Below are 23,808 nucleotides of genomic sequence, written 5' to 3'. Positions count from 1 at the left end.
GGGTCTGAGCCGGGCTAAGCCTCTTGCTCAGAAAAGCGATAGGGCGCTCCTTCCCACCAGATCCTGCTGTGCCAGGCACGCACCAACGGCGTAATCAGATGCATCTGTGGCGAGGATAAATTCTTTTCTCGGATCTAGTGCCTGCAACGCCGACGCCTGCACTAGACAGTTTTTCACCATGTCAAAAGCTTCCTGCGCCTTTGTATTCCAAGGTAATTTGTGCGGAATACGTCGGCCAGTTAGGTTAGTCAGAGGCATAACGACTTTGGAGTACTCGGGCACGTAGTCCCTATAATAGTTGGCTAGCCCTAAGAAACTACGAAGTTGTCCCTTTGTTTCGGGAGCCGGGATCTCCTTTATCGCCTTGACCTTCTCTGGATCGGCCCCGTGCTTGCCTGATCCCACAATATGCCCCAAGAACTTTACTTCTTGTTGTGCAAACCGACATTTGCTTACGTTGAGTGTCAACCCTGCCTTCGCTAGGGACACAAGCACCTTGTCTAAATGTTCCAGGTGCTCGTTCCAGTTCTCAGAGTATATCGCTACATCGTCAATGTAAGCGCAAGCATAATGTCTATGCGGAGCCAGTACACTATTGATGACCCTCTGATAGGTACTGGCGGCATTCTTTAACCCAAAGGGCATCACTTTCCATGCGTACTGGCCTGAGGGAGTGGCAAAAGCAGTACAAACCTGTGCGTCCTCGTCGAGAGGTATTTGCCAGTAACCCCTGAATATGTCTAGCAGAGTTATGTACTTAGCCTTCGCCACTTGGTATAACAGATCAGTCGCCACGCTCATGGGAAATGCAACTGTCTCAGTTATTTCGTTGTGTCTCCTGTAATCGCAACAGATGCGAATGCCACCGTCCTTCTTTGATACGCAGACCAGTGGATACGCGTGCGGACTTTCAACCGGGTATATCAATCCCCACTGCTAGAGCTCATTTACCTGCCTCTCTACTTCGTTCACCTGCGCCACCGGCACTCTGTATGGGTATGCGCGCCTCGGTTGCTCTCCTGCTTTGATTCGTATTTTATGGATTCCCACTTTGCAGGTGCCGGGTTTGTTTGCGAATACCCTCGGGTGCCTCGCGATTAAGTCTCGCTGCTGTTCTCTCTGTGTGGGCTCCAGGTGTACTACGTCATCAAGCTGCAGCGTCGCCTGCGCCTGTAACCCGCATGCTGGGACCGGAACCTCTCCAAATTCCTGATCGCCTTCGAATATCACTCCTACTGCAGTTACTCGGGCGGGATATGCGCGAACTTGTTAGCGTGAATGGTTCTGCGTGAACCGGCCTCGAGCTCAACTAAATAACTGTTTGGTCGCAGTTTTTCGACCACTGTGATCGGTCCCTTCCGCTTCGCCACTAGCTTCCCCTCTCCTTCCTTCTCGAGCCATAGTACTTGGTCCCCTGTGACAAACTGTTTGTCTGTGGCCCTCAAGTTATAGCGTCCTACGTACTTCTTCTGAGTGACTTCACTCTGTCGGGTGGCTCCTTCGCTAGCTTCTTCCAAACTACTTCGAAGCTTCGCAAGATATTCCGCTGCTGGCATACCCAATGATTCCGGCACTTCCCAGTCTCCTGACCAATCATTTTGAGAATGGATAGGGGCCCGTTCGGCACCCGCCCGTACATGAGCTCGAACGGTGACCGCCCTGTAGTCGCATGTGGGACCTCACGATATGCCCATAATAAAAACGGAATCATCCTATCCCACTCGCGTCCATGTTCGCTGACTATGTGAGAAAGCATTCTTTTGAACGTGCCGTTCCAGCGCTCTACTAAGCCATTGCTTTGCGGGTGATCGGGCGTGGAAAATCTTGGTGTTGCCCCCAGTCTTTGCAACATCTCCTGTGTCAACCTTGACGTAAAGTTGGTGCCCTGATCTGAGCAAATTGTCTCTGGCACCCCGTGTTGAGAAAATATCTGCAGTAACGCGTCACATGTAGCCTTTGCCGTTAGTGAAAGGAGGCATACGACCTCTGGCCATCTGGTATGTAAGTCTACGACACAAAGAGCATAGCGGTGACCTCTAGCCGAAGGGGGTACCATAGGACCGATGCAGTCCATGTTTACTGTCTGAAATGGTGCGCTAGGCCTGGCCAGGGGCTTTATCAGAACCCTATCTACCTGCCTCGTCGGCGATTTCACCTGGCATCCATGGCACGACCTACAGTACTCCTTTACATCTCGCGACACCTGCGGCCAGTAAAATGAGCTTTTCACTCACTGTAGTGTTTTCCGCTCTCCTAAATGACCTGCCCATGGTGAATCGTGAGCCATTTTCAGCACTTCTTTGTGCCTGTGCGATGGTAGCACTAGCTGTTTGCGGATGCGAACCGCGAGGTATTCCTGATGGTACAATAGCTCGTCTTGAACGAGCATACCATGCGTTCCGGCCTTTGCCTGCGCCCAAGCATCTCGCAAAGCCGAGTCTGCTTCCTGAGCCTCACGAAACTCCTTTCGTTTGCGTTTGACCGGCTCAGAACCTTCGTTGTTGCTCTCCGCGGTTATGACGCCTGCCATCGCCCGTTGCTCCTCGCATGCCTCATCTGACAGCTCTACTATAGCTTCGGTCTCCTCGACTGCTGAACACTCGTCTGACACTATGTCACGTTTAGCCCTTTCCTCGAAAAGCTGTGCGTAATCGTTGGGCGTGGTCAGCGCGTCGGTGCCGTCTAGCAGCTTATCTGTGATTGCACAAAGCACTGCCGACTGCACCGCCTCGGACGTCACGTAAGAACTTCCTTCAGTAGCTATGAGCGGCACGTAAGCCAGCTCAGCGGTTACCTGTTACCCGAACGCATCCGTCAACTTTGTCTGCGAACCCGTACCATCGTACTGAGGTACCACTGCCTTTCTGATGACGCTCACCTTTGCTCCCGAGTCTACCACGGCGTTTAATGATCGACCTGAGCTCTTAAGCGTTACAGTTTCCAGTGAGGGTTGTTTCTGCTCTTTACGCTGCCACAACCTGTCTGTCATTGCTATTTGCGAACCGAATGCAATGCCGTCACCCTCGCGACCACTGGACCGTTTTGTTGTCCTGCTGGCTTAGTGCCTTGCCTTGCACCTGAGCCCTTATTGGGGCAATTCCTGGCAATGTAGTCGGCACCCTTACACTCAAAACATCGCCTTTTCGCTTTTCCGTCCGAGGATGTATCTACCGCTGTTTTAGCTTTCTTTTGCCACTCCTCTACATTTGCCTTCTTTTGTGCTGCCTTGCACTTTTCGCTCTCCTCGAATCTCTCCGTGAGCCTAGCCACGCCACTGGGCAGCAAAAAGGACTCCTGTTGCTTACAAATGACATGCGCTCTCGCTTCCGGGCTCAAACATTCTTTCAAGCGATCCACGACGACTAGCTGCTTGAGTTCCTCGAACGTGCCTACCTTTGAACTCTGGACATAATAGTCGAAATAATTCTCAAGGCGCACAGCAAACTGATGCCAGGACTCCCTTTCTCCCTTTTTCGATCCCGCAAACAGCCTCTTGTACTCCGCCGCCGAAAGCCTGAGACCCTCCAAAATGCTTGACTTTAGCTTAACATAAGCTTTGCGCTCCTCTGCTGTAAGCCTGCACAGCAGCCCGCGTGCCCTTTCACTCAACTCTGGCAAAACTAGCCCGGCCCACCATTCGCTCGGAACTTCATATGACTCAAGCGTTGCCTCAACATCCTCGAACCACATTGGCGCAAGCGCCTCTTGGTTCGGCATTGGTGCCAGTACACCCTTTAACAAGCTTGCGAATTTCAGTCGCCTGTCTTCCTCTGGCCTTCCGCCAAGCGCTACGCTGTCATCGCTCTCGTTGGACTCTGCCCCTTTACGGGCTCGTAGCAGCTGGCTTTTTCAGCATCAAGCGCTGATTCTCCGTTTCCGCCTCAGCAATTTTGAATTGAAGCTGGAGCAGCGCTAGCTGCTGTTCCGACGCCGTATCTGACGTGCCACTACCATGACCCCCCCCGTGCCGCTGTCGGCGACTCCCAACGCCTGCAAGTTTCCTGCCCCGTCCCCGTTCATTTCCCAGTTGTCCATTTCTCTGTCTCACACGTTGTGATGCTTTGTCATCGCCTGCGCCCAACAGAAAATCAAGAGGTACCCGCCTGAAGTAGCCTTGCGGTGCGCTCTTCCTCCTCGGAATCCGGTGGACTAGCTTTGCTTCGTTGATCTCGCAGCGTGGTAGTCAGTTGAAGGTGGTTGTCGTCAGTCTCGGCCAATGTCGCTCCCCGCTGTCCTCCTCAGTTCAGCCATGCAGATCCTGCTCGACTGCGCCAGTTACGTTCCGTTTTGGTTCTTTCCACTCGCCTCTCGCTTGTTGCGCGACATTTGCTGCTGCCGCCAAGGAAGCTGAAGACGAGAACTTTTTATCTGCTGGCACCTTGAGGAAACGACCGCTCCGACATCAACTGGATATAAAGACGTTTATTCATTTCTTTTTTTTTTTTTCTTCCTTTCCCTGCACCCCTGGTTTTATCTCCTGTCTCCCCATTCAACCACTTTTACAGTCCAATCGAAACGCATGGATGTGTCTCTCCTCGACTCCCGGTTGGCTGCCGTTGAAAGTGCGAGGCCCGGATTTCTCCTCGCCACTACCTCGAAGACCCACCGCCTCTTGCCCACTCATCGGTTCTCCGCCGTCGCTCACGTTTCTTTCACCCCGGTTCCCGGAATGATCGACGACGGGCGTTGTCGGGTCGTGGGGAAAGCGCCTCCGACTAAGTTCCCGCGATGCCGGGCTGACAGGCCATTAATACAATTGGCCCGTGCACAAATGCCGTCGCCTCCGCTGATTCTGGTTGTCCGGTGGACGCGCACGTGCACCTTCCATCCTTGCAGCCTGGCCCGGCCACCTGCAGCCTGGCCCGGCCACCTGCAGCCTGGCTTAGTCTCCTGTAAGGCGCCATAATTGAACTCCTTGGGGCACTGGAGTTGTCGCATAATTTGTGGCCAGCAGACAGTCATCGTCCCGCATTCCGGTGGCCCTGCTTCCTTGTTGGCGAGGGGTCGCTGGCCACGGGGTGGGTAACAATAAGGTATTCGGGGAACGCATGAAGTTCGAGCCCAACAGATTTGTTTCATCTTGCTCTGAGAATAAAGCATCAGGTACGTTTGGTCATTATTAGCGAGATAATGCTGCTTGCGTAGCTGTATCTGATAAGCCTAAGGGGCCGAGGCCAGGGCTTGGGCTGTGTCACCAGACCAAGAACGCTGCATCTCCAAATATTGGACATGCAACCTCGCACAGCATTGCGCGCGCATCGGATGCTTGTTCGGGGAAACAAAAAAGATAGAATAGAAGCATTGCAGTGAGAAAGGGGAAGGAATGTGTCAAAAGAGCAGCAGTCATGCCAGAGCCATGAACAGCGTTGGAGAGCCACAAACTGAAGTTATCCGCTGGCATGAGTGTCTACTGATCTTTCATAGTGCCACAAATCATATTGTTAAGACCCCAAACTTCCTGAAGTTGAAGTGTAATGGCTTGTTTGACAGTTTTACTTATTTTGTAAAGTTAATAAACCACCCACGTTACGTGCAATGAGCATGCAAAGGCAGTTTAGCGAGCGGACGCTGTGAAAACGGTGAGCAGATGACACGGCGCGGATGAATACATGGGGAGGGGCTCATTGCCTTTCCTATTGGCTGGGGGCCCTGTAGCCTTCACAGTGCTGAAGGGAACTTCTGATACAGAGTAAAGTTAGAGCGCTGCCCACTGCCATTGAAGACCCTCTCATACATTCTCGATAGTGCAGATCTCATCCTATTTCGCGTTTGTCGTTGCATTGTGGTGAAAAGGTGTGTTGGCAGCCTGAAAGAAGTTTGGTACCGCGTCCGGAGTTAACGATGGTTTCCCTCGTTTATATCATGCATATAGTCACGAGGAACTAAGTGTGGTTCAAGGTGATGTACACATACAGTCGAAGAAATTATGAAAGCTTTACCCTTCCTGTGAAGCTTGCGCTCTCATTTCTTGCGGAGGTCGTCATCTTTCAGTGCCGCTAACAGTGATGCTTTGGGTACGCTCGGGTAGCCAGTGCAGCTGCTCGGAGTGAAGCAGTGCAAGTTGCTTTGCCTCTTCGCCATGCCGCGGGCTGTATGCTGCGAACACGCTCAGGGCACACAGTCCACAGACCGGCAATTCAAAGACCCGGTCTGCTAGTGATGCTCATCTGCCTACCTTCCAAACGCGGTTTGTGCCCTGCCGGAATTCCAGGGGTGTCCTTGCGCACTGTAGAAAATGTGCATCAGCGTGCTACTACGCGCGGTCTGCGTCCTATGAAAACGTTTGATGAAAAGCACGTGCGTGGGCCCGAGTGGCCGGGGATATAAAGAGCACGTCGCGTGCACGTGCGCTAGAGCTATCTTCCTGGTCTTCTCTGGCCTTCTCGGGTTTTATGTAGAAGCACGTCTCTACACCTTGTGTGTTTGAGCTCCTGTGAATATGTAAATAAAACATGCATTTTTTTTTAACAAGAAACCTTGCAAGTGTTCTCCTTCCTCGATGCCTGGGTGACAGCCTGTAGCCCTCCTTGGTCACATCAAGGCCCAGCCAACGTTACTGGCATGCGAGGCCCAACCGTCCGCGCCGATGTCTCACTTTCAAAAGGAGCAGCAGCGCCCCCACCGACCCTAGCGGCTGTCTCGAGCGGGAGGGCCACCAGGAAACCAGGCGCATCCCTCCGGCCACACCACTACATCTCTTCTAGTTCACTATATGGCAGATTAAAACTCAAGATAGCCTCTAAAAATGCACACCTGAGCCTGAGCTTCTAATGAAATGCTTTATTCAGTTCGCATGCATTTACGGTTTTGCTGAGCCGGGAGGAATACCTGTTGTCAATTATCATGCATTGTGACAAGGAAAGACATTCTTCACATGTTCCACTAATTTATGAAAACCCAGCATGCAACCACAAGGCACCGCGCTATAAAAGTACGATAGACCCCAAATAATTTAAACTCTCTTAGATGAAATTGCTGCTTAAATGGAACAACTCCCCCTAATATGTTTGGTTTCCTACTTGAATATTATACCCCTGTTTATCTCTCAGTAAACGAAACTCTTCTTAAAAGAAACAGATTTCTTGGTTCCTTCAGGTTTTTTTAAAAAAGGAGTCTACAACTAGGAAATTGGGCTTGTATTTGAAGACTAAGAACATGGGTTCCTAGGCATCACTGCTGCAGGATTCTGTTGCGTAGGACATGTTTAAGAAAAAAAAAAATGGCTTGAGGGGAAGGGGGCGCTAGCTCAATCATTGGCACATGTTAAACCTCCTGAAAATGGGGTAGGCGGTATTCGATTGAAATCTTATGGTAAGTTTGTTTGCTCTTTTTTTTTTTTTTAAGAAAGGAGGGGTAGCTGTGCTTTACGGAATGCTAATGCTGCCCCCATCAGCTTCACAAAGTCTGCCGACTATTTTTCTCTCTCTTTTCTTCGCGCACGCGTGTGTGTGCGTGTGCGTGTGTGTGTGTGCGCGTGTGTGTGCGTGCATGAGATTCGAGGCATGGTTGTGGTTGCAAATGTCAGCATATACGTACATAATGGTGTCCATGAATGTGGAGGGTATTTGTGTCTGTATTGCTCATGCTGTGGTGTTTGGTGTCAACATTCCTGTCTACATGACTTTTCACTATTTCCATTTTTCTTACAATATACTTATTTTTTGTGTGGGGTTTGTGTTCCCCCACTGTCTTGTAGAAGCTGCTTTACTCAAAGCTGGCTCTATGAACACATCCTCCGAGCCACTCTGCTACATCAACAGCAACTTGTTCGAATACACCATGCAAGAATAGCATTGGCTACTGGCTAGTTTATTTTGTCTCTTATTGATGACTTAACACAAGTCAATAGGCGCCACCGCATTGTTGAACAAATGTTTCTTCACGTTTGTATATCGCAATGTGAATTAGGTCATGAAACGTTGAATGCGCCAACCCAACAATTTTTATGCTTGTGCATATGTCGTAGTGCAGTTCGTTAAGCTATTAATGCCTGAATATGGCATGGCTACAGCCCAGTGTGGTAGCACCGAAGCCAAAAAAGTAATCTATAAGCTAGTGGCGACCAAAAGCTGATATCACCTGGCCGCATAGGGTTATGATATTTATGCGAGTCCTTTCTATTCAATTCTTTGCGTTGAAACCATTATATTCTTACAGGCATTAATTCAGTCAACTTCACCCGCAGTGCAAGCATTTCTCCTTGGTGCACTCCTTCAGAAGAAAGCTATTGTAGATGTGTGGATTCGCCAAAGCATCGCTTTTAGTGCATTGTTCATGGTGGCCACTATTCTGCGTCTTGTAGTCCCATCAGCAGGCAGTTTTGTTTTTAAGCAATCAAATACTCTACGAAGTACCATACAAATGGGTGGCTTCTCAGCAAACACTCCCATTATTCATTCAACTCCTGTGTGGGAGTACTTTGATGTACCAGAAGAAGTTTACAAGGCTCGGTCTATCCTCTTCTCACTGTGGCTTTCTCTCTCTTTCCTTTCCTCTCTCTCTCTTCTCTCTCTCTCTCTCTTTACTCTGTCTTGGTGCTTGGTGTTGGCGGTGGCAGCAGTGGGCGCTGAGTCGGACTCCGACAGTGAGTGGAGCTCCCTCGAACGACACCCCGGCCGCCCTCCAGGGTGTGCTCCCCGTCGGCCACCTGCGCCCCACCGCAGGGGGCGCCACCGCCGCCATCGAGGCGGCAGCATCCCTGTGGCACCCCCGCGCATACCAGCGCTGCCTCCATACCCGGATGCACCTCTGGTGCCATCATCCGCAGGTGCCAACAGTTGATGCCTCGCGTAATGTCTTTTTTTTTTTTTTTTTGCTTCACGGCAGAGGTTGCATCTATGTAGCTGACTCCCAGGTTTGGTCCTTGTCATAGGCTGAGAAACAAACAAACCAAAGTCATTTGAGGGTTGCTCTTTAAATATTAAATAAGGAAAATTCTGAGAATGCTACTGTGGACGTTGTTCGAGTCCTGCCATGTTGTTGTGCTGATTGGCGTTGAGGGCTGCTACGACCTCTCATATTGTCATCTGGTCATGACGTTGACGAAGGCAGCAGTCTGTGCGTCCGTGATGAAACTACTTATTTGGGCGAACGTGTTCTCAGAAACGAAGAGTGAAACTACAGGCAAACCTCATTACAGCAAAGCGGCACCTTACATGAAAGTAAGTTTGTTATTCCCAAAAAGTAATTATAAAGGTATAGTTTCAACACTGTACTTATTACAAGACTATTTTTTATTTACTTTGTTATAACCGATAGTTTGTTGTATCCATGTTAGTTATATTTTGAGGGTACAAGCAATATGCACTGTACACTGTCGTCTTTTATGAAAGAAAACACGTGGGTTAGTGGTCTACTCTCTGCGGTAACTGCCTACAGTGCCATAAAGTGACAGCTGAAGAAAGCAACCTCGTTACTGCCGGCATCGTTCGTTATCAGATTGGTGCAGGAGTGTTATCGAGCCGCGCTTGTCCAATGGTCATGACTCAATATTTCGTTTGCCAATAGATGGCGCCAAAAGTCTACGTGCTTTCTTTAGCTGTCAGTGGGTGGTGCTGTAGGCAGCCGCCGCAGAGCACAGGCCACGCACTTGCGTGTTTTCTTTCATAAAAGACAGTGTACACTGATAGCAGCGAATAGAGCAGATAATCTGATCTGCAGTGAGGGGGTGTCATCATTTATAGTTGTGGTATCAAACATTCGAGCCTTATCGCTAATGGCTGCGTTCTTTCCAGCATGAACTCATCTGGTCATGTTAGCTTGCTCAAGCTTATCTGAAGATTCTGGAATAATCTGGGAGGCTGCCAGGCATTCGGTTGCAGTTTACGCAAGGCAGTGTTTCTGTGCATGTGACAGCGTTAGCTGTAGGTGCGCCATTACGGAATAGGTAAGTATGGCAAAATTGACAGGGTCCAGAATAACACCCCTAGTCTGCAAGAGCACTCACTGCCAACCTGTGTGTGCATTAGTGGAAAGAAAATGAGACAGCAAATGATTTTGTAAATTATGTCACATTCTGAGCGCACGAGTAAAATTTTCTTTAAAAAATCTAATCAAATTGTTTGGAAGGGTGTGATGTTTTGTTTATAGTTATCTAGGGTGCATGATAACAACCCACACGTTGAGACACTGTGAATGTGTGGTCCTCCTGTTGCAATTTCGCTGCAGCAAAATTGTGGGACAATGAATTCATTTGCACATCCTGTCGTTTTCATTGCGGAAAGTTTTGACTGTGCCAGAACGGCAGGAATTGCTGTTTGAACGTAAATCATTGCGCTAGCTTGAGAGGGAGGTTGTGTGTGGCTCAGTGCACTCAGCACAAAACAAAAAAACAAGAGGAACAAAGCAAATGAGGGTTGTTTGTTTGTCCACTTCCTTTTGTCTTTGTTGGTTCTGTGCATGCTGAAACTACCCCATTATGAACTTCTACCAGATTACCCAGTTTTAATGCGACAGTGTTTAAACTGGGCAAGTTGCTCTTTGATGGGAACGCATTAAAGAGCTCGTTTCGCTGAAATTGCGTTGTCGGTGTCAGTGGCGTCGTCGTCTTTGGTTGTGAGTGAAAAGTCAGCATTGGCCGTGAGGTGAAATCTGAGATAGATTTAAATAAAGATAGGAGCTGGATGGTGTTCGTGCTTCGGCTTTCCTTGTGACACAGTTTAGGTCTCCAAGAATAGGCAAGGGTAGGCTAGCGATTGTAAAGGCAATAGTGTGCATGCATGCATGCATGTTTGCGTGCATGCAGATTGCGCTATTGCGTTCAACTCCTAAAGGAGAAGTTTTATTGCTTCTACAGCATCTGCCAAGCACTTACGCGTGCCCACATTTCAGCAGCCAAGGCCAAGCTGCCCGGCATGCTGCCTACCGACGACAGTGTTGCCTATGACAGCGCCACCATGGGGGAGCTGGCGGCAGGTGCCAGGGTGAGTGCCCCGCTGTTGGAAGCTGCTTTATTAATTACCGTAGAATTTTAAGCAGTGTGAGTTTAAGAAAATCACTACAGAACTTGATGTGCACTTCTACGTGAGCTGAAAGGGATTTCGCTCATCCAGCAAGAGCAGAATTTAGAGCATCTAAATTTGCCCATGCTTTGTCCTACAACTTCAAAAAGCTTGGTGACATTTCAAAGTCTATAATTTTCGACTGAATCGTGAGTTATGTAGGCAACAATTTGCGATGAATATGCTTGTGCAGACATCGCTTTATGCTGAATTCGTAAAAGAACTAAACGCTTTGTAAGATGCAGAAGAAGCTAAATGGCATCACTTCTTGATAAGAGTATTTAAAGTGAACCTGGAATAGCTGCTTGAGCTTCAACGAATATTGATTTCATTTGGTAATAGCTAGATCTGCTCTTTAACTGCTAATGGTCTTGCTGTCTGGTGTAACCTTTTAAATGCTCTTGACTGGAGGGTTCAGAAAAGCTGCTGTCACTCATGTTCCAGTGTTACTAGACGGGCAGCGACTCTTTAAATGCAGCCGTGGTGAGTAGTGCTGAGAACCTAAAGCGTTGCGCACTGTGGCGTGTTCACGTTACAGCAGTTGCTAAAGGACAAGAGTACGACGCGGAAGAAAGACGAGCGAAAGAAGGCCCGCGAGGATGAGAAGACGGAGAAGCGCCGCCTCAAGGAAGAGGCAAGTGACTGAGAAGCAATGACAACACTCGTTGTGGTGTCTACAGCATGATGTAGTGACCAACTCTGATTGCAGTTCCCAACTTAATATCTGGGCAGAGCAAGTGAATATAAAATGTACAAGTAACTGTGGTCTTGAAGTAATGGGTTGCACTGTAAATCATTGCCTTTATTCCATGAGTTTTAAGAATAAAGCCTTGTGAGTACATTACATTACATGCATATCTAACGTTCACTGGGGGTGTGTACAACTGTACACATTGAATATGGAGGCTTGTCATGCATTGCATATTTCTTCGAATAGCTTGAAACACGGTGTGCACCTGTGTACGGGCTTGCTCAATAGACAAATAGTGGTCGTTTAACTTCATTGCACTACATATTGCTACAGAGGATCACTTTGCTGGAGACATTACTATGTTGGACAATCGTTTTACACACCACGTTCCTGGACAAACATCAAGAGTGTATTATTTTTCTTTGCTTGAAACAAATATGGGGGAAAAAACATGGCATGCATTTTCGGCCTAAAGTAAAATTTTTTTGATGCAAGAATTGAGGCTGTCTGATTGCAGAATAATTAGATACTTAAATACAGAAATTCACACAAAACAATATAGTAGTTCATTTTCTTTCTTGGAATCTAATAATGAATACCTTGGAATTATGGTATGCATATTCGATGCATTTACAGACAGTGCATCATAATTTGCACCTCAAGGGAATGGCCCCGCTGCGGTGGTTTAGTGGCTAAGGTACTCGGCTGCTGACCCGCAGGTCAGGAGATCGAATCCCGGCTGTGGCGACTGCATTTTCGATGGAGGCAAAAATTTTGTAGGCTCGTGTGCTGAGATTTGTTTGCACATTAAAAGAAACCCAGGAGGTCAAAATTTTCGGAGTCCTCCACTACAGCGTCTCTCATAATCATATCGTGGTTTTGGGACGTTAAACTCCACGTATCAATCTACCTGAAGGGAATATTTGCATGCAGCGTGTTCAGTTAACAATATTTCAAACATTGTACCACTGTAGCTAGAGAGACAAGGGTATTGGCAATGAGTGCACCAAAATTCCATACCTTATTAACATAGAGAGGGGTCAAGCGCACTACAATGACCGGACAATGTAGAACCAATTTACAAATGAAACTTCACATCTTAGTGGTTTATTTTGGGTGTGCTAGCCTTTTCTGTGCCTTTAATTATCAAATATTGAGATGGTACCATCTCGCATTGATTCTGTCTCGGTGATGGCAATAGTTCTTGTGAAAAGGATTCAGATTTCGGGGTCTAATGATATCAGAATATTTACCATCATTTGTAGATGTGCTTGTTGATGAGCACTTCTAGAATTTCTTGGCTACTTCTTTGTAGAAGACACGACAGCATTAATGGTAGGAAGTTGGCCATCTTGGTTGGGGCAAGTTGAGATTGAAGACGGCCTACTTATAGAATTTCACATTATGTCCATGTAGAGAAGGGAACCCACGAAATAGAGATGCAAGCTTACAAGCTACGCAAGGTGCCAGTTCTACAGGAGTTTATCTTTTACTCGTTCATATAGGGGCCGCATAGACCGGCCACCTCGGACAATTGCTCGTCCAAGACAGCCGCCGGATTTCGGGGTGCTGTCTCGCGGCTCAAATGCTCGACCAGCGTTGAAGGCTCTCACACGATGCAGGAGCGGCAGAAGCGGCTGACGGAGAAAAAGAAGAAAAAGCAGGGTAACAGTCCGGCTGGAGCGGCCCCCGCCCTCGAGGAGTTTGCCCAGTCGGAGGCCGTGCGCACGCCGCTCTTTGTGGAGCAGTGCGTGCGCTTCATCGAGCAGGAGGGCCTTGACTCGGAAGGGCTGTACCGGGTGCCAGGCAACCGAGCGCACGTGGAGCTGCTGCTGCAGCGGCTAGACGAAGGCGCCGACCTGGTGGCCGAGCTGAGCTCCTCCGAACTGCCCGTCAACGCGGTGGCCACCGCCCTCAAGGACTTCTTCTCCAAGCGGCTGCCCCCGCTGCTGTCGCATGCCCACATGGCACGCCTCACTGAAATTGCAGGTCAGTGGACGGCTTATTCCCTGCAGTAACATTGAGTGTTACCTGCCAGTAGATGTAACTGTTAGGGTACAGAACCAGTAGTGAAAAGATAAGACCTTGTGCTTCGAAGGCCAGACAAATACTTCTTTGAGTTGGATTGAAAACTGGGCAAGTTGGTAACGATTCATAGCTGGTATAGGGACAAAACAGTGCAAAAGAACACAGACTAAGACTAAATGCGTCAACTAGGTACAGCAGTAAAACCTTGTTAATTCGAACTCTGTTATTTTGAAATCCCGCTTAATTTGAAGGATTTCTGCGGTCCTGTATTTTTCAATGTAAATTAGAGCAGATAATATAAAGCGGCGGCCGGCACCAGTCTGGTCAATTCGAAAACTTTAGGTGCCATGTGCCAGTTCCAGATCACTATTTCGCCACGATTTTGCGGAAACGACGGCCATTAATTGCCAAAAGGCTATGCAACGTACCGATACTAATGAGTGGCAGCTGAAGCACCCCAGTCTCGCTACTTCTAGCGTCAAAAAAAAAAAAAAAAGACCGAAGAAAAAAAACGACCTTGTGTTCAACCAAAACGTGTGCCTGCAGAAAACAAGACAAGTTCGCTGCAACACAGTGGTGACACGCGGGCAGCTTATTGCTTGTTTCTCGTAACGTCGGCGGGTCGTGGTGTACCTATGATTTCTGGGATTGTAAAGCAATTAATAAAGAACAGTTTAGCGGAAATCGCGATGTCTGCGAACCTCCGATTGCCAGTTGCTCCAGCAATTCGCATCTTTGCACTGCTGGCGAAGTTCTTGCCAGCAACACCTACTTTGAAAACTAAGTTCGAAAGTTTCAAAGATAATTTTTTTTCCAGCCAAAACACATCGTGATCTTCGTCCTAATCGTCATTATTAAATTTATAATTATAATAGAAAGAATGTGCGAATGGTCGCATCATGACGTGCTGACGCAGCAAGGAGCAGGCGACATGCTGCCCGCGTGTCACTACTGTGTTGCCATGAAGATGTCTTGTTTTCTGCAGGCGCACATTTTAGTCGATCACCGCTTTTTCTTTCTCTCTCTCTCTCTCTCTCTCTCTCTCTCTCTCTCTCTCTCTCTCTTTTTTTTTTTTTTTTTTTTTTTTTTTTTTTTTTTTGTGGCAGCAGCGAGGCCCATCGTTCCTCCATGTTCGTGGCAAAATAAAGACCAGGTATTGCTGGAAAACATAACCTTTGGAGCCGCAAGCTAGCCGGCACTGCAAACAACGAGCACCGATTAGTTTGAATAGTTCGAAGTTTCTTGCATCCCACTTTTTGTATGTTCTGTTAATTTGAAAACCCACTTAATTCGAAGCTTTCTCGTGGCCCCAGTGACTTTGAATTAACAGAGCTTTACTGTATGTTGACAACTTCATCATTTTTGTAAATAGGAGCATCTTCACGAACAATGTGATTGCTATTCTAAAAAGAAAGGTGCTAGCTTGAAATTCACTCGCGAAATGCCGTCCCAAGGGGTTTTGCAATTATTAGACTTAAGCTTGACGTTTTGTGATAAGCTGGTATGTTGAAAACACCATGCTCGTAGTTTAAACCCCTGCTTTCCTTTGCTTCTACCCATTTTAAAATAGCAAACAACGGTAACGATTTTGCCACTCTGAGGTCTGCAATAATCAAGTCTTGTGGCCATAAGGTGGCAGTGTGTTTTCAGTCACAAATGTTGAGGAGGCTAGAAGAAGCCAGTTATCCGGATGGTGTGGTTTTATAGACTTGTGACAAGCTTATGTGAGAGTTGAACTGTACCTTGAGAGGTAAGGATGCAGCACTAGCGAAGGAAAAAGGAAAAGAAAAAAATTACGCCATCTCCCGCTAAAGGGACCCATGTGTAGATGCGAAGCAGCGGGCGCTAACGCTCACACTGACGGCGACGTTGACGCTGGTGCTTGTGCTGTTGCGCAGGAGAGAAACCTGGGGAGGTGCAAAGCATGCAGTGATGGACTGGTGTTTCCTACTGGAACATGCCAATCGCTGCTAATGGGCAATAAGAGATAGAAGACTCCCGATTCGACACATAGACCTGCAGCCCGCCTTTAGTTAACCCGCACGCTGCGAATTTTTATTGTTCAACAACGCACAGGAGAAATCTCCCACCAGCACTACCTTGGAGGTCAAAATCCAGTGCCTATATATACAAGGTGGCCAGTGAATGGTTGAGCAGTGCAAGCAGTCAGTCTTTTTCAATCAAGAAACTCACTAGCAGACGCTGCCTTCATCAGCGTTGTGAGGCGAGAGAGGAGACGCACATGTGCAACATTGGCATGAACGCCACGGGGAGGAATGCCTAGAGGAGAGGGTAGCGAGCGTAGGGTAACTGACACTCCCTGCGTTGGCATTGCAAAGCGAGAGGGGGGAGCGTAGGAGAGGAAAAAGTTGTGCATGCGTAGTGTGAGTGCAGACACCGACGCTGCAGGACGTACACCCGAGTTAGAGATGCTTCGCATCTAAAAATTTGCCGTCCGACCATACGTTCACCAACACTCGCACTGGCTAAACAATGTTCGACTGCATGGCATTGAAGTTGAGCAATGTGAAGTATTGAGCTAGTTGGGTTTTCATGGCGAAAAACTGTGCTACATTTACTGCAATATATGAAGTTATGGAGGAGACCCAAAAAGAAACGGTACAAGCACAAACTATCAACTGAATTTATTGTACAGAAAAAAAAGTGTGGGTGCAGGCTAATATTAGAAAAAAGCATCAGTTACGGACAAATAGAAAAATAAGAGACTACACGCGAAATGTGGGAAGTCTTTCACATATCAGACAAGGGAAATTCATGCATCAGTTCAAGAAACCGAACGAAAATTGAGTTCTTCAGAGGTCACATACACTCAAACCTCCTTATAAAAAAGTTGCATCTTGCATGAAAATAAATTCGTTTTATATGAAAATTTGTTATGAAGGTTTATTCCTGGCACTATATCTATTGCAAGACTGCTTTTCATTTACAGTGGACTCCCATTAAACGAAACTCGGTTAAACAGAAAAGCCACATAAAACTATCGTATTTACTCGCATAATCCTAGCACTTTTTTTGACGGAAAACCGATGCAAAATTGGGGGGCGCGAGAATTACGCGGGGAAAACTTTCCACGATAACGTACAGAACGAAAAAGAAAATGAAGTGGCCGCAAATCAGGATTCTCACACCAGCAACTAACAGCAAGCTTTGGGAAGTACTAATTAAAACTAACCTCAACAATAAAAGCACAGGTTCAACACAAGGCAAGATTTATTTGAAACACAGAAAGTGCTAGCAAAAAGTAGAGAATTAGAATGCCATACGCAAAGTTTGTGGGCGTTGCGGGCATGGCAGTAGCGTTCATTGCTCAACAGGAGCCCTCAAAAGGTAAGCGTAGGACGTCAGTATTGGGCTCATAATTATTTAACAGAATCATCCGCAGTTTCCTTCTGAAGAAATAAAGTTTACCATCAAACCCAGTTTTAGGCACACGGCAGGCCCAACGCGTCTTGGTGGCTTTCAGCTGCCGTCACCAGTAGCGAACACAAAACTCGTAGACTTCGAAGGGCCTACCGGCAACCCTGTTGCCATAGTTTAGTGCATGATCTATCATTTTCAACTTGAAAGCAGCCGTGTAGCTTCAGTATCACCCCATAACGTGACAAGATTACCAACACAACAAACAAAACAGGCCGAAATGCGCACTTGCCACTTTGGCTTGGCTTGGATTAGATTGAATCATCATGCAGTAATAGTACGCTTTATGCTTACGAGATGGCACCAGATGACGCACGCTATTATCATCAGTGGCTGAAACGAGCAGACGACATTTTTGCGGCAGTTTTCGGGGGCGCGATAATTACTCGAGGAAAAAAAGAAATCGCATTTTTGTTGGGCGATATTGGGGGGTGCGAGAATTATGCGAGTGCAAGGATTACGTGAGTAAATACGGTACTTCAATATGTTTATGTTCGTTCAGCCACAGTTGGTGCTTTTCAAATAAAGTCATATTTTATTCATTTTGTGGGCTTTCTTTACATGAAACTTCTCATAAATGGAGCAAATTTTCTTGCCCCTTCGAGGTCCGTTAATAGGAGTCAACTGTTCTTCATTATGACCAATATTTTGTTATACCCGGGTTGGTTATATCGAGGTTTTAGTGTATAGCAATAGAATCAGCATACCCAGAAAAGAACATTGAGTCATCGCCACATGCTGCAATCGTAGTCACCCAACGTGTAGCACCTGAAGACTGTTCAGCATGATTGCCGCCCACCCCTGACCCTCATCGTAAACTGATCTTTCCTTTTCCTGGAAGTCTTCTTACCTTCAAGTTTTTTGTCAAATAAATTCAGTTGATAGTTTGTGCTTGTAGTGTTTCGTGGCTTCTCTCTAACTTTGTATTTCGCAGTAATTGTAGCGCAGTTTTTTAGTGATTGAAGTTGGCTTTCCAACCAAAGATAATATTGGCAATGTCTGCACAGCAGTGCGAAAAAAGGCCCATTGATGAAGGGTCAGTATTTTGTCAAGCTACGAATGTATTTGTGTCAGTTGTCATTGGTGTTGTCTACAGCATACCCTTCACGTGGGGAAGTGTTTGCATTTGTCAATCGGGGCAATGCTCAAACTTGTGACTTAGGGAGCACCAAAATACCCTGAAAGGCAATGTTTGCTCGATGCAATTGGCAATGCATTGCTGAGATCATGGGTGCACCGCAGAATACGTTGAATTCCACTGTAACGAAGTCCGCTACAACGAAATTTCTGCCATAACGAATCATTTTTTATTCCCCGACAGCCACCCACAGAAAACAATGTGAAAAACTTCTAGTCATAACAAACACTTTTCCTGGATACTTCCGTTACAATGAAGTTTTTGCAAGTACCACCACATAAGAAAAAGAAGCTTGCCTAGGATCGCCGCGAAGTTCCAGTACTGACTTGGCCAGTTTTTGTTAGCTTGTGACATCTAGAGTGTGTGGCCACGTCGCAGCATTTTATCGGAGACACATTTTCTGCTCCCACACGCACATCGCGGTAAATTTTTCGTCATTGAGATGCTCGGCGACAGATCGCCCATCGTATGATGCTGGTGGGTGTCATACACGTGCGGGCCGCGGCAGAATCGTTCGAGAACTCCCGCCATGTTTTTGATGTCATGATAAAAAAAAAACTACAGCTCGTCGTCACTACTCCTGCGACCTTGAATGATGCCCGCATCACTGTGAAGACGCAGGCGCAGCTAGCACGCACCTAGTCCGAGTGTAACCACATTCTGCTGCAAACGCTGGAACACAAATGCAGTCAAAGGTGGATGATATGCTGCAACGCGGTGTCATTCAACCTTCACAAAGTCCATGGGCATCGTCTCTAGTGCTCGTTAAAAAAAAAAAAAGGATGGTTTCGTAAGGCGGATTACGAGCACCTAAATAATATCACTTGAAAGGACGTGTACCTTTTACCCAGGATTGCCGATGCCCGTGATACTTTACAAGGTGCTTAGTTGTTTTTGTTTTGTTTTGTTTTTTATCGTTAGATTTGCATTCAGGGTACTGGCAGGTGCTCCTTGCAGATGCTGATTGACCAATAACAGCCTTCGTGACACCCGACGGTCTATATGAGTTTAATGTGATGCCCTTCGGCCTCTGCAATGCGCCTGCCACCTTCGAGCGCATGATGGACTCGGTTCTTCAGTGTTTGAAGTGGCAAATATGTCTCTGCTATCTCGACGATATTGTCATCTTTGCTCCAGACTTTGCAACACATCTCAGGTGCCTGAAACACATTCTCACGTGCCTGAAGAATGCTCACCTCCAGCTCAACCTCAAAAAGTGCCACTTCGCTGCGCGGCAACTTACGCTTATCGGGCACGTCGTATCAAAGGACGGTATACTTCCGGCTAAATTACGTGCTGTCACCGACTTCCACAAACCAACGACTGTGAAGCAGTTACGGAGGTTCGTAGGGTTATGCTCATACTCGCCGGTTCCTGCGCAACTTCGTTTCTATCATAGCGCCTTTGACCGAACTTCTAGGCAGTGCCACTGATATTTCGTCATGGTCTTCGGAGTGTGACCAAGCCTTCTCCACCCTTCGTCATCTCCTCACTTTGCCACCAATATTGCGTCACTTCAATCCTACGGCTGCAACTCAGGTACACACCGACGCCAGCGGTGTCGGGCTTGGTGCGGTTCCCGCGCAACGCAAGCCTGGATTCGCCGAGTATGTCGCCGCATATGCCAGCAGAACTCTCACCAAGGCTGAATTGAACTACAGCATAATTGAGAAGGAATGCTAGGTAATCATTTGGGCGCTTCTCAAGTTCTGCCCATACCTTTATGGCCGTACTTTTGATGTAGTAACGTACCACCATGCATTATGCTGCCTGTCTTCGCTCAAAGATCTATCCGTTCGTCTTGCTCGTTGGGCTCTTCGGCTTCAAGAATACGACATCCACGTTGTGTACCATTTCGGTCGCAAGCATACCGATGCTGATGCACTGTCACGGTCCCCACTATTCCTTGATGTTGCATCGATTCCCTCAGACCACAGGTTGTCAGCTGTGGACGTGGACACCATCTCCTCTGCACAACGCAATGATCCATAGATCGCTTCGCTTCTTGACGTGTTATCCGAGGCACCGAATTTTCCGACCACTTGAACCCTGCGCCGTCAGGCTCCGCACTTCAGTATTTGGGACGGCGTTTTGTACCAGTTCAACTATTCAGCAGGTGGTTGGAAATGGCTACTAGTCATTCCCCGAGTGCTGCGCTCTACAACCTGCGCATCGTTTCATTCCGACTCGCAATGTGCTCACGCCGGTGTTTTCAAAACCTACGAGCGCCTACGAAAAAGGTATTCCTGGCGTGGAATGCTTACCTTCGTCCGCCAGTTCACTCGCGGCTGCCACGAATGTCAGCAGCGGAAAAACCCACCACATCCTGCAACAGGTTCATTGCAACCACTTCCATGCCCAGACCGCCCAATCGACCGTATTAGAATTGACCTGTATGGACCACTGCCATTGACAACGGCAGGCCACCGATGGGCTATCGTGGCTGTGGACCATCTTGCACGGTACACTGAAACTGCTGCTCCTCCCACAGCAACAGCACAAGATGTTGCATCTTTCCTTCTCAATCGTTTTATGCTTCGTCATTGCCCTCCTTGTGAACTCCTCAGTGACCGTGGGCGTGTATTCCTCTCCGAAGTAATCCTAGCACTTCTTCAACAGTGCCATATTGTACACAGGAAGACCACAGCCTACCACCCACAGATGAACGGTTTGACTGAGTGGTTTAATCGAACTCTGGGTGACATGCTCACGATGTATTCACTTCTGATCAAACAAACTGGGACCTCGTTTTTCCATTTGTGACATATGCATACAACACCGCTACGCAAGTCACTACCGGGTTTTCCCCATTTTTTCTCCTGTAGGTCACCACCCATCGCACACTCGACACTTTGCTGCCGTACACGCCAGATCCCTCTGAATGCGCACCTCTCTTGGAAGCCGCTCGTTACGCAGAAGAGTGTCGAAAGCTGGCCAAGTGGCTTACTACAGCCGACCAACAGTGCCAGAAGGAGACCCGCGACGACGACCATCGTTCTGCACCCATGTTCTTTCCTGGAGCACTTGTATGGCTGCATGTACTGCCTTGCGCTCCTGGTTTATCGCCCAAGCTATTCTCCAATTATATCGGCCCCTACCGTGTGGTAGAGCGTACATCGCCCGTGAACTATGCCATTGAACCTCTCATGCCACCGAGCGACTGTTGTCAGCGTGGACGTGATATCGTTCATGTAGATCGTCTCAAGCTACCCACTTATCCCCACCTGCTAGATTGCCTAGATGGCTTAATCTTTTTCGCCGGGGCTGATTACAATGAAGAAGAAAGACATTGATACCATCGGCTAAGCTATCATCACCACGAGAAGAAGGGACGAGATGAGTGATCGAGCACCCTCATCTTGGTCCGCCTGCATTCCTTTTCGAGCTACGACCCGCTTGCTCGGCTCCCACAATAAACCCCCTTTACACTATGATAGTACAAAGCTTCGGCACTTTCAGTTGTACTCTCAGTAAACAGAAATCTGTTAAACGGAACTGCTGCTTAAGTGGAACAACCTCCTCTGATATTATTGGTTTTATACTTGAATGCTGTAACCCACTTCATATTTCAGTAAACGGAACTCCTGTTAAATGGAAAACACTTTCCCGGTCCCTTCAGGTTCCGTTTAATGAGAGTCTACTGTAGTTTTAAGTTGGTCTCTAGCAAAGCTTTGGAACCATAGAGTTAATATACTTGGAATGCTCGTTCGCGGCACTGCACGCTCAGCACGTTTCAAGGGTCGTCTGAGTATGGCATTTTCTCGTGTATAACCTGTCTCTGCATATAACCGGCACCACCGACGGCAAACTGCGAGATAAAGAAATAAAGTACCCACGTATTGACACAAGACCGTCTTCTTTGCATTACCGGAAAGGTGTGCTGTGAAGCCAACTCGCTCATTGAAATTCTTGTATAATTCGCACTTCGACATAAGCTCCAAATTTTCTGTATATTTTGATCGTGTTAACGCGAAAAAATACGTTGTGTGACCAGGTACGTCCGAGTTAGCGAGATTTTATTGCATGCTCTTGCTGGTACCGTAGGACGAGTCAATCATCTGATCTCGCCAAATTTTGTGCTGTAATCTCGCTACAACGAAATTTTGTGACAATGAATTTTTTTTTGCCTGTCCTGTCGATTTCGTTGTTGTGCAATTTGATTGTACACCATTCTTTTCCGCCACCATGATTGGTTCACATGAGATCTTCAAGGCCCGCATAATGCAGGGCGTAACTATTGGCATCTTCGGCTGAGGTGCACTGGCACCGTGATGATGGAAAGGATGTTACATCAAACACCGTTCTAAATCACGCCTCTCTACGGGCCAGCCGAACGTGTGAACCACGAAACTCGAATCCGCTACAGCAGAGACGTCATTTAGCAGATGACAATTTCCAGCGTCCTGTTTGTATTGGTAATAAGAGAGCAAACAACACAAAATCAAACAATGAGAGATACTTGCGAGATGCATTGTGTCCAGTAAGGGAGCATCTGTTCTCCAGGCAGTTGTGCTGCATCGATTCTGTACCAACTTGACGAGGGTTACGGTAATTTTCGCATCGCCTTCGGTGTCCAGTAGAATCCTGGTAGCAGAAGTAGCCTTGTGCAAGTATGGTTGGACAATGTAAGCTTACGCATGCTTTTTCCATCCCGTCCGGCCGTGTTATGCGGCAGCGCCAGCTGTAAATTACGCCTGAAATGATGGAATGTCACCGTATCGTCTGCCAGCACGCATGGGCTGACGGGATTGCACCACGCTGCACCGTAGACCTCCGCGGTGCTGCCGTGGCGTGCACTTGTGTCGTGGCCGGCCCAGCCGAACATGCGGCACCACACGCGTGGTGCCCAGACGGCATAGCACGAGTGCACAGAAAATGCCACCGGTGCCGCCAGCCGAAGATGCCATATGTCGGTCTGCCTTCAATCGCCCTTCTGGATAATCAATTTTTTTTTAGATTATTATTATCGGTGACAGTGTTAAGATTAGTTGCCTTGTAACCAGACTGGAGTGTGTTCATAAGTTTTCTTGCCTTGTAAGAGCAGGTGTAGTAATAGTGTAAATAATGTTTCTTCAATAAAAATTTTCTGTTGAAAATCAACGTGCAAGTTGTGTCTACTGTTCTTTTGTGCTGCTCTGTCTCTACCAGCTATAAATACTCAGTTTTTTTTTTTTTAGGGGGGGGGGGGTACATTGTGCAGTATGACATGGAAGTTTGCTTGAGTAGCTCATAGAACTCATCAAAGAAAACCGGATAGGCACGAGATTGAAATGTGGTAATGTTATCCTACACTTTTTCTATGCTTTTCCTGTTTTTGAGTACAGTTCAAAAAAGGATAGGATCCAGCTTGCCCATCTTTCAAATCTATTGCAGTTTATGGCTTTTTTGTACCAAACTAAGACTCGCCTTTGGTTATATCTCAAAGGCATAAATAGTAGCCTGAAAAAAATGATGTTAAAGTTGATGAAGGATCCCCAAAGGCACTTTGACGAAGTTCAGTCGCCCACATCTGT

The 23,808-nt window shown here is 47.4% G+C and overlaps 1 protein-coding gene across 11 annotated transcripts in view; it reads left to right on the top strand.

Annotated features, from left to right (window-relative positions):
• The window catches only part of LOC119180831 (rho GTPase-activating protein 190-like), a 155,265-nt gene that overhangs the window by 116,323 nt on the left and 15,134 nt on the right, over positions 1–23,808 (top strand). The window contains exons 15-18 of one of the 11 annotated variants that reach the window (XM_075883724.1): positions 8,561–8,767; positions 10,831–10,922; positions 11,539–11,634; positions 13,197–13,680. In XM_075883724.1, coding sequence (XP_075739839.1) covers positions 8,561–8,767; positions 10,831–10,922; positions 11,539–11,634; positions 13,197–13,680 — 879 coding nt within the window. Of the gene's footprint in view, positions 1–8,557; positions 8,768–10,830; positions 10,923–11,538; positions 11,635–13,196; positions 13,681–23,808 lie in introns of all 11 variants that reach the window. The other 10 variants (XM_075883727.1, XM_075883723.1, XM_075883728.1 and 7 more) reach the window with 10 other exon arrangements.

Source organism: Rhipicephalus microplus, unplaced genomic scaffold (genome assembly GCF_043290135.1).
Source record: "Rhipicephalus microplus isolate Deutch F79 unplaced genomic scaffold, USDA_Rmic scaffold_20, whole genome shotgun sequence".
NCBI lineage: Eukaryota > Metazoa > Arthropoda > Arachnida > Ixodida > Ixodidae > Rhipicephalus > Rhipicephalus microplus.
Note: the sequence above shows the minus strand (reverse complement) of the source record. Positions and strands in the feature narration are given on the sequence as shown.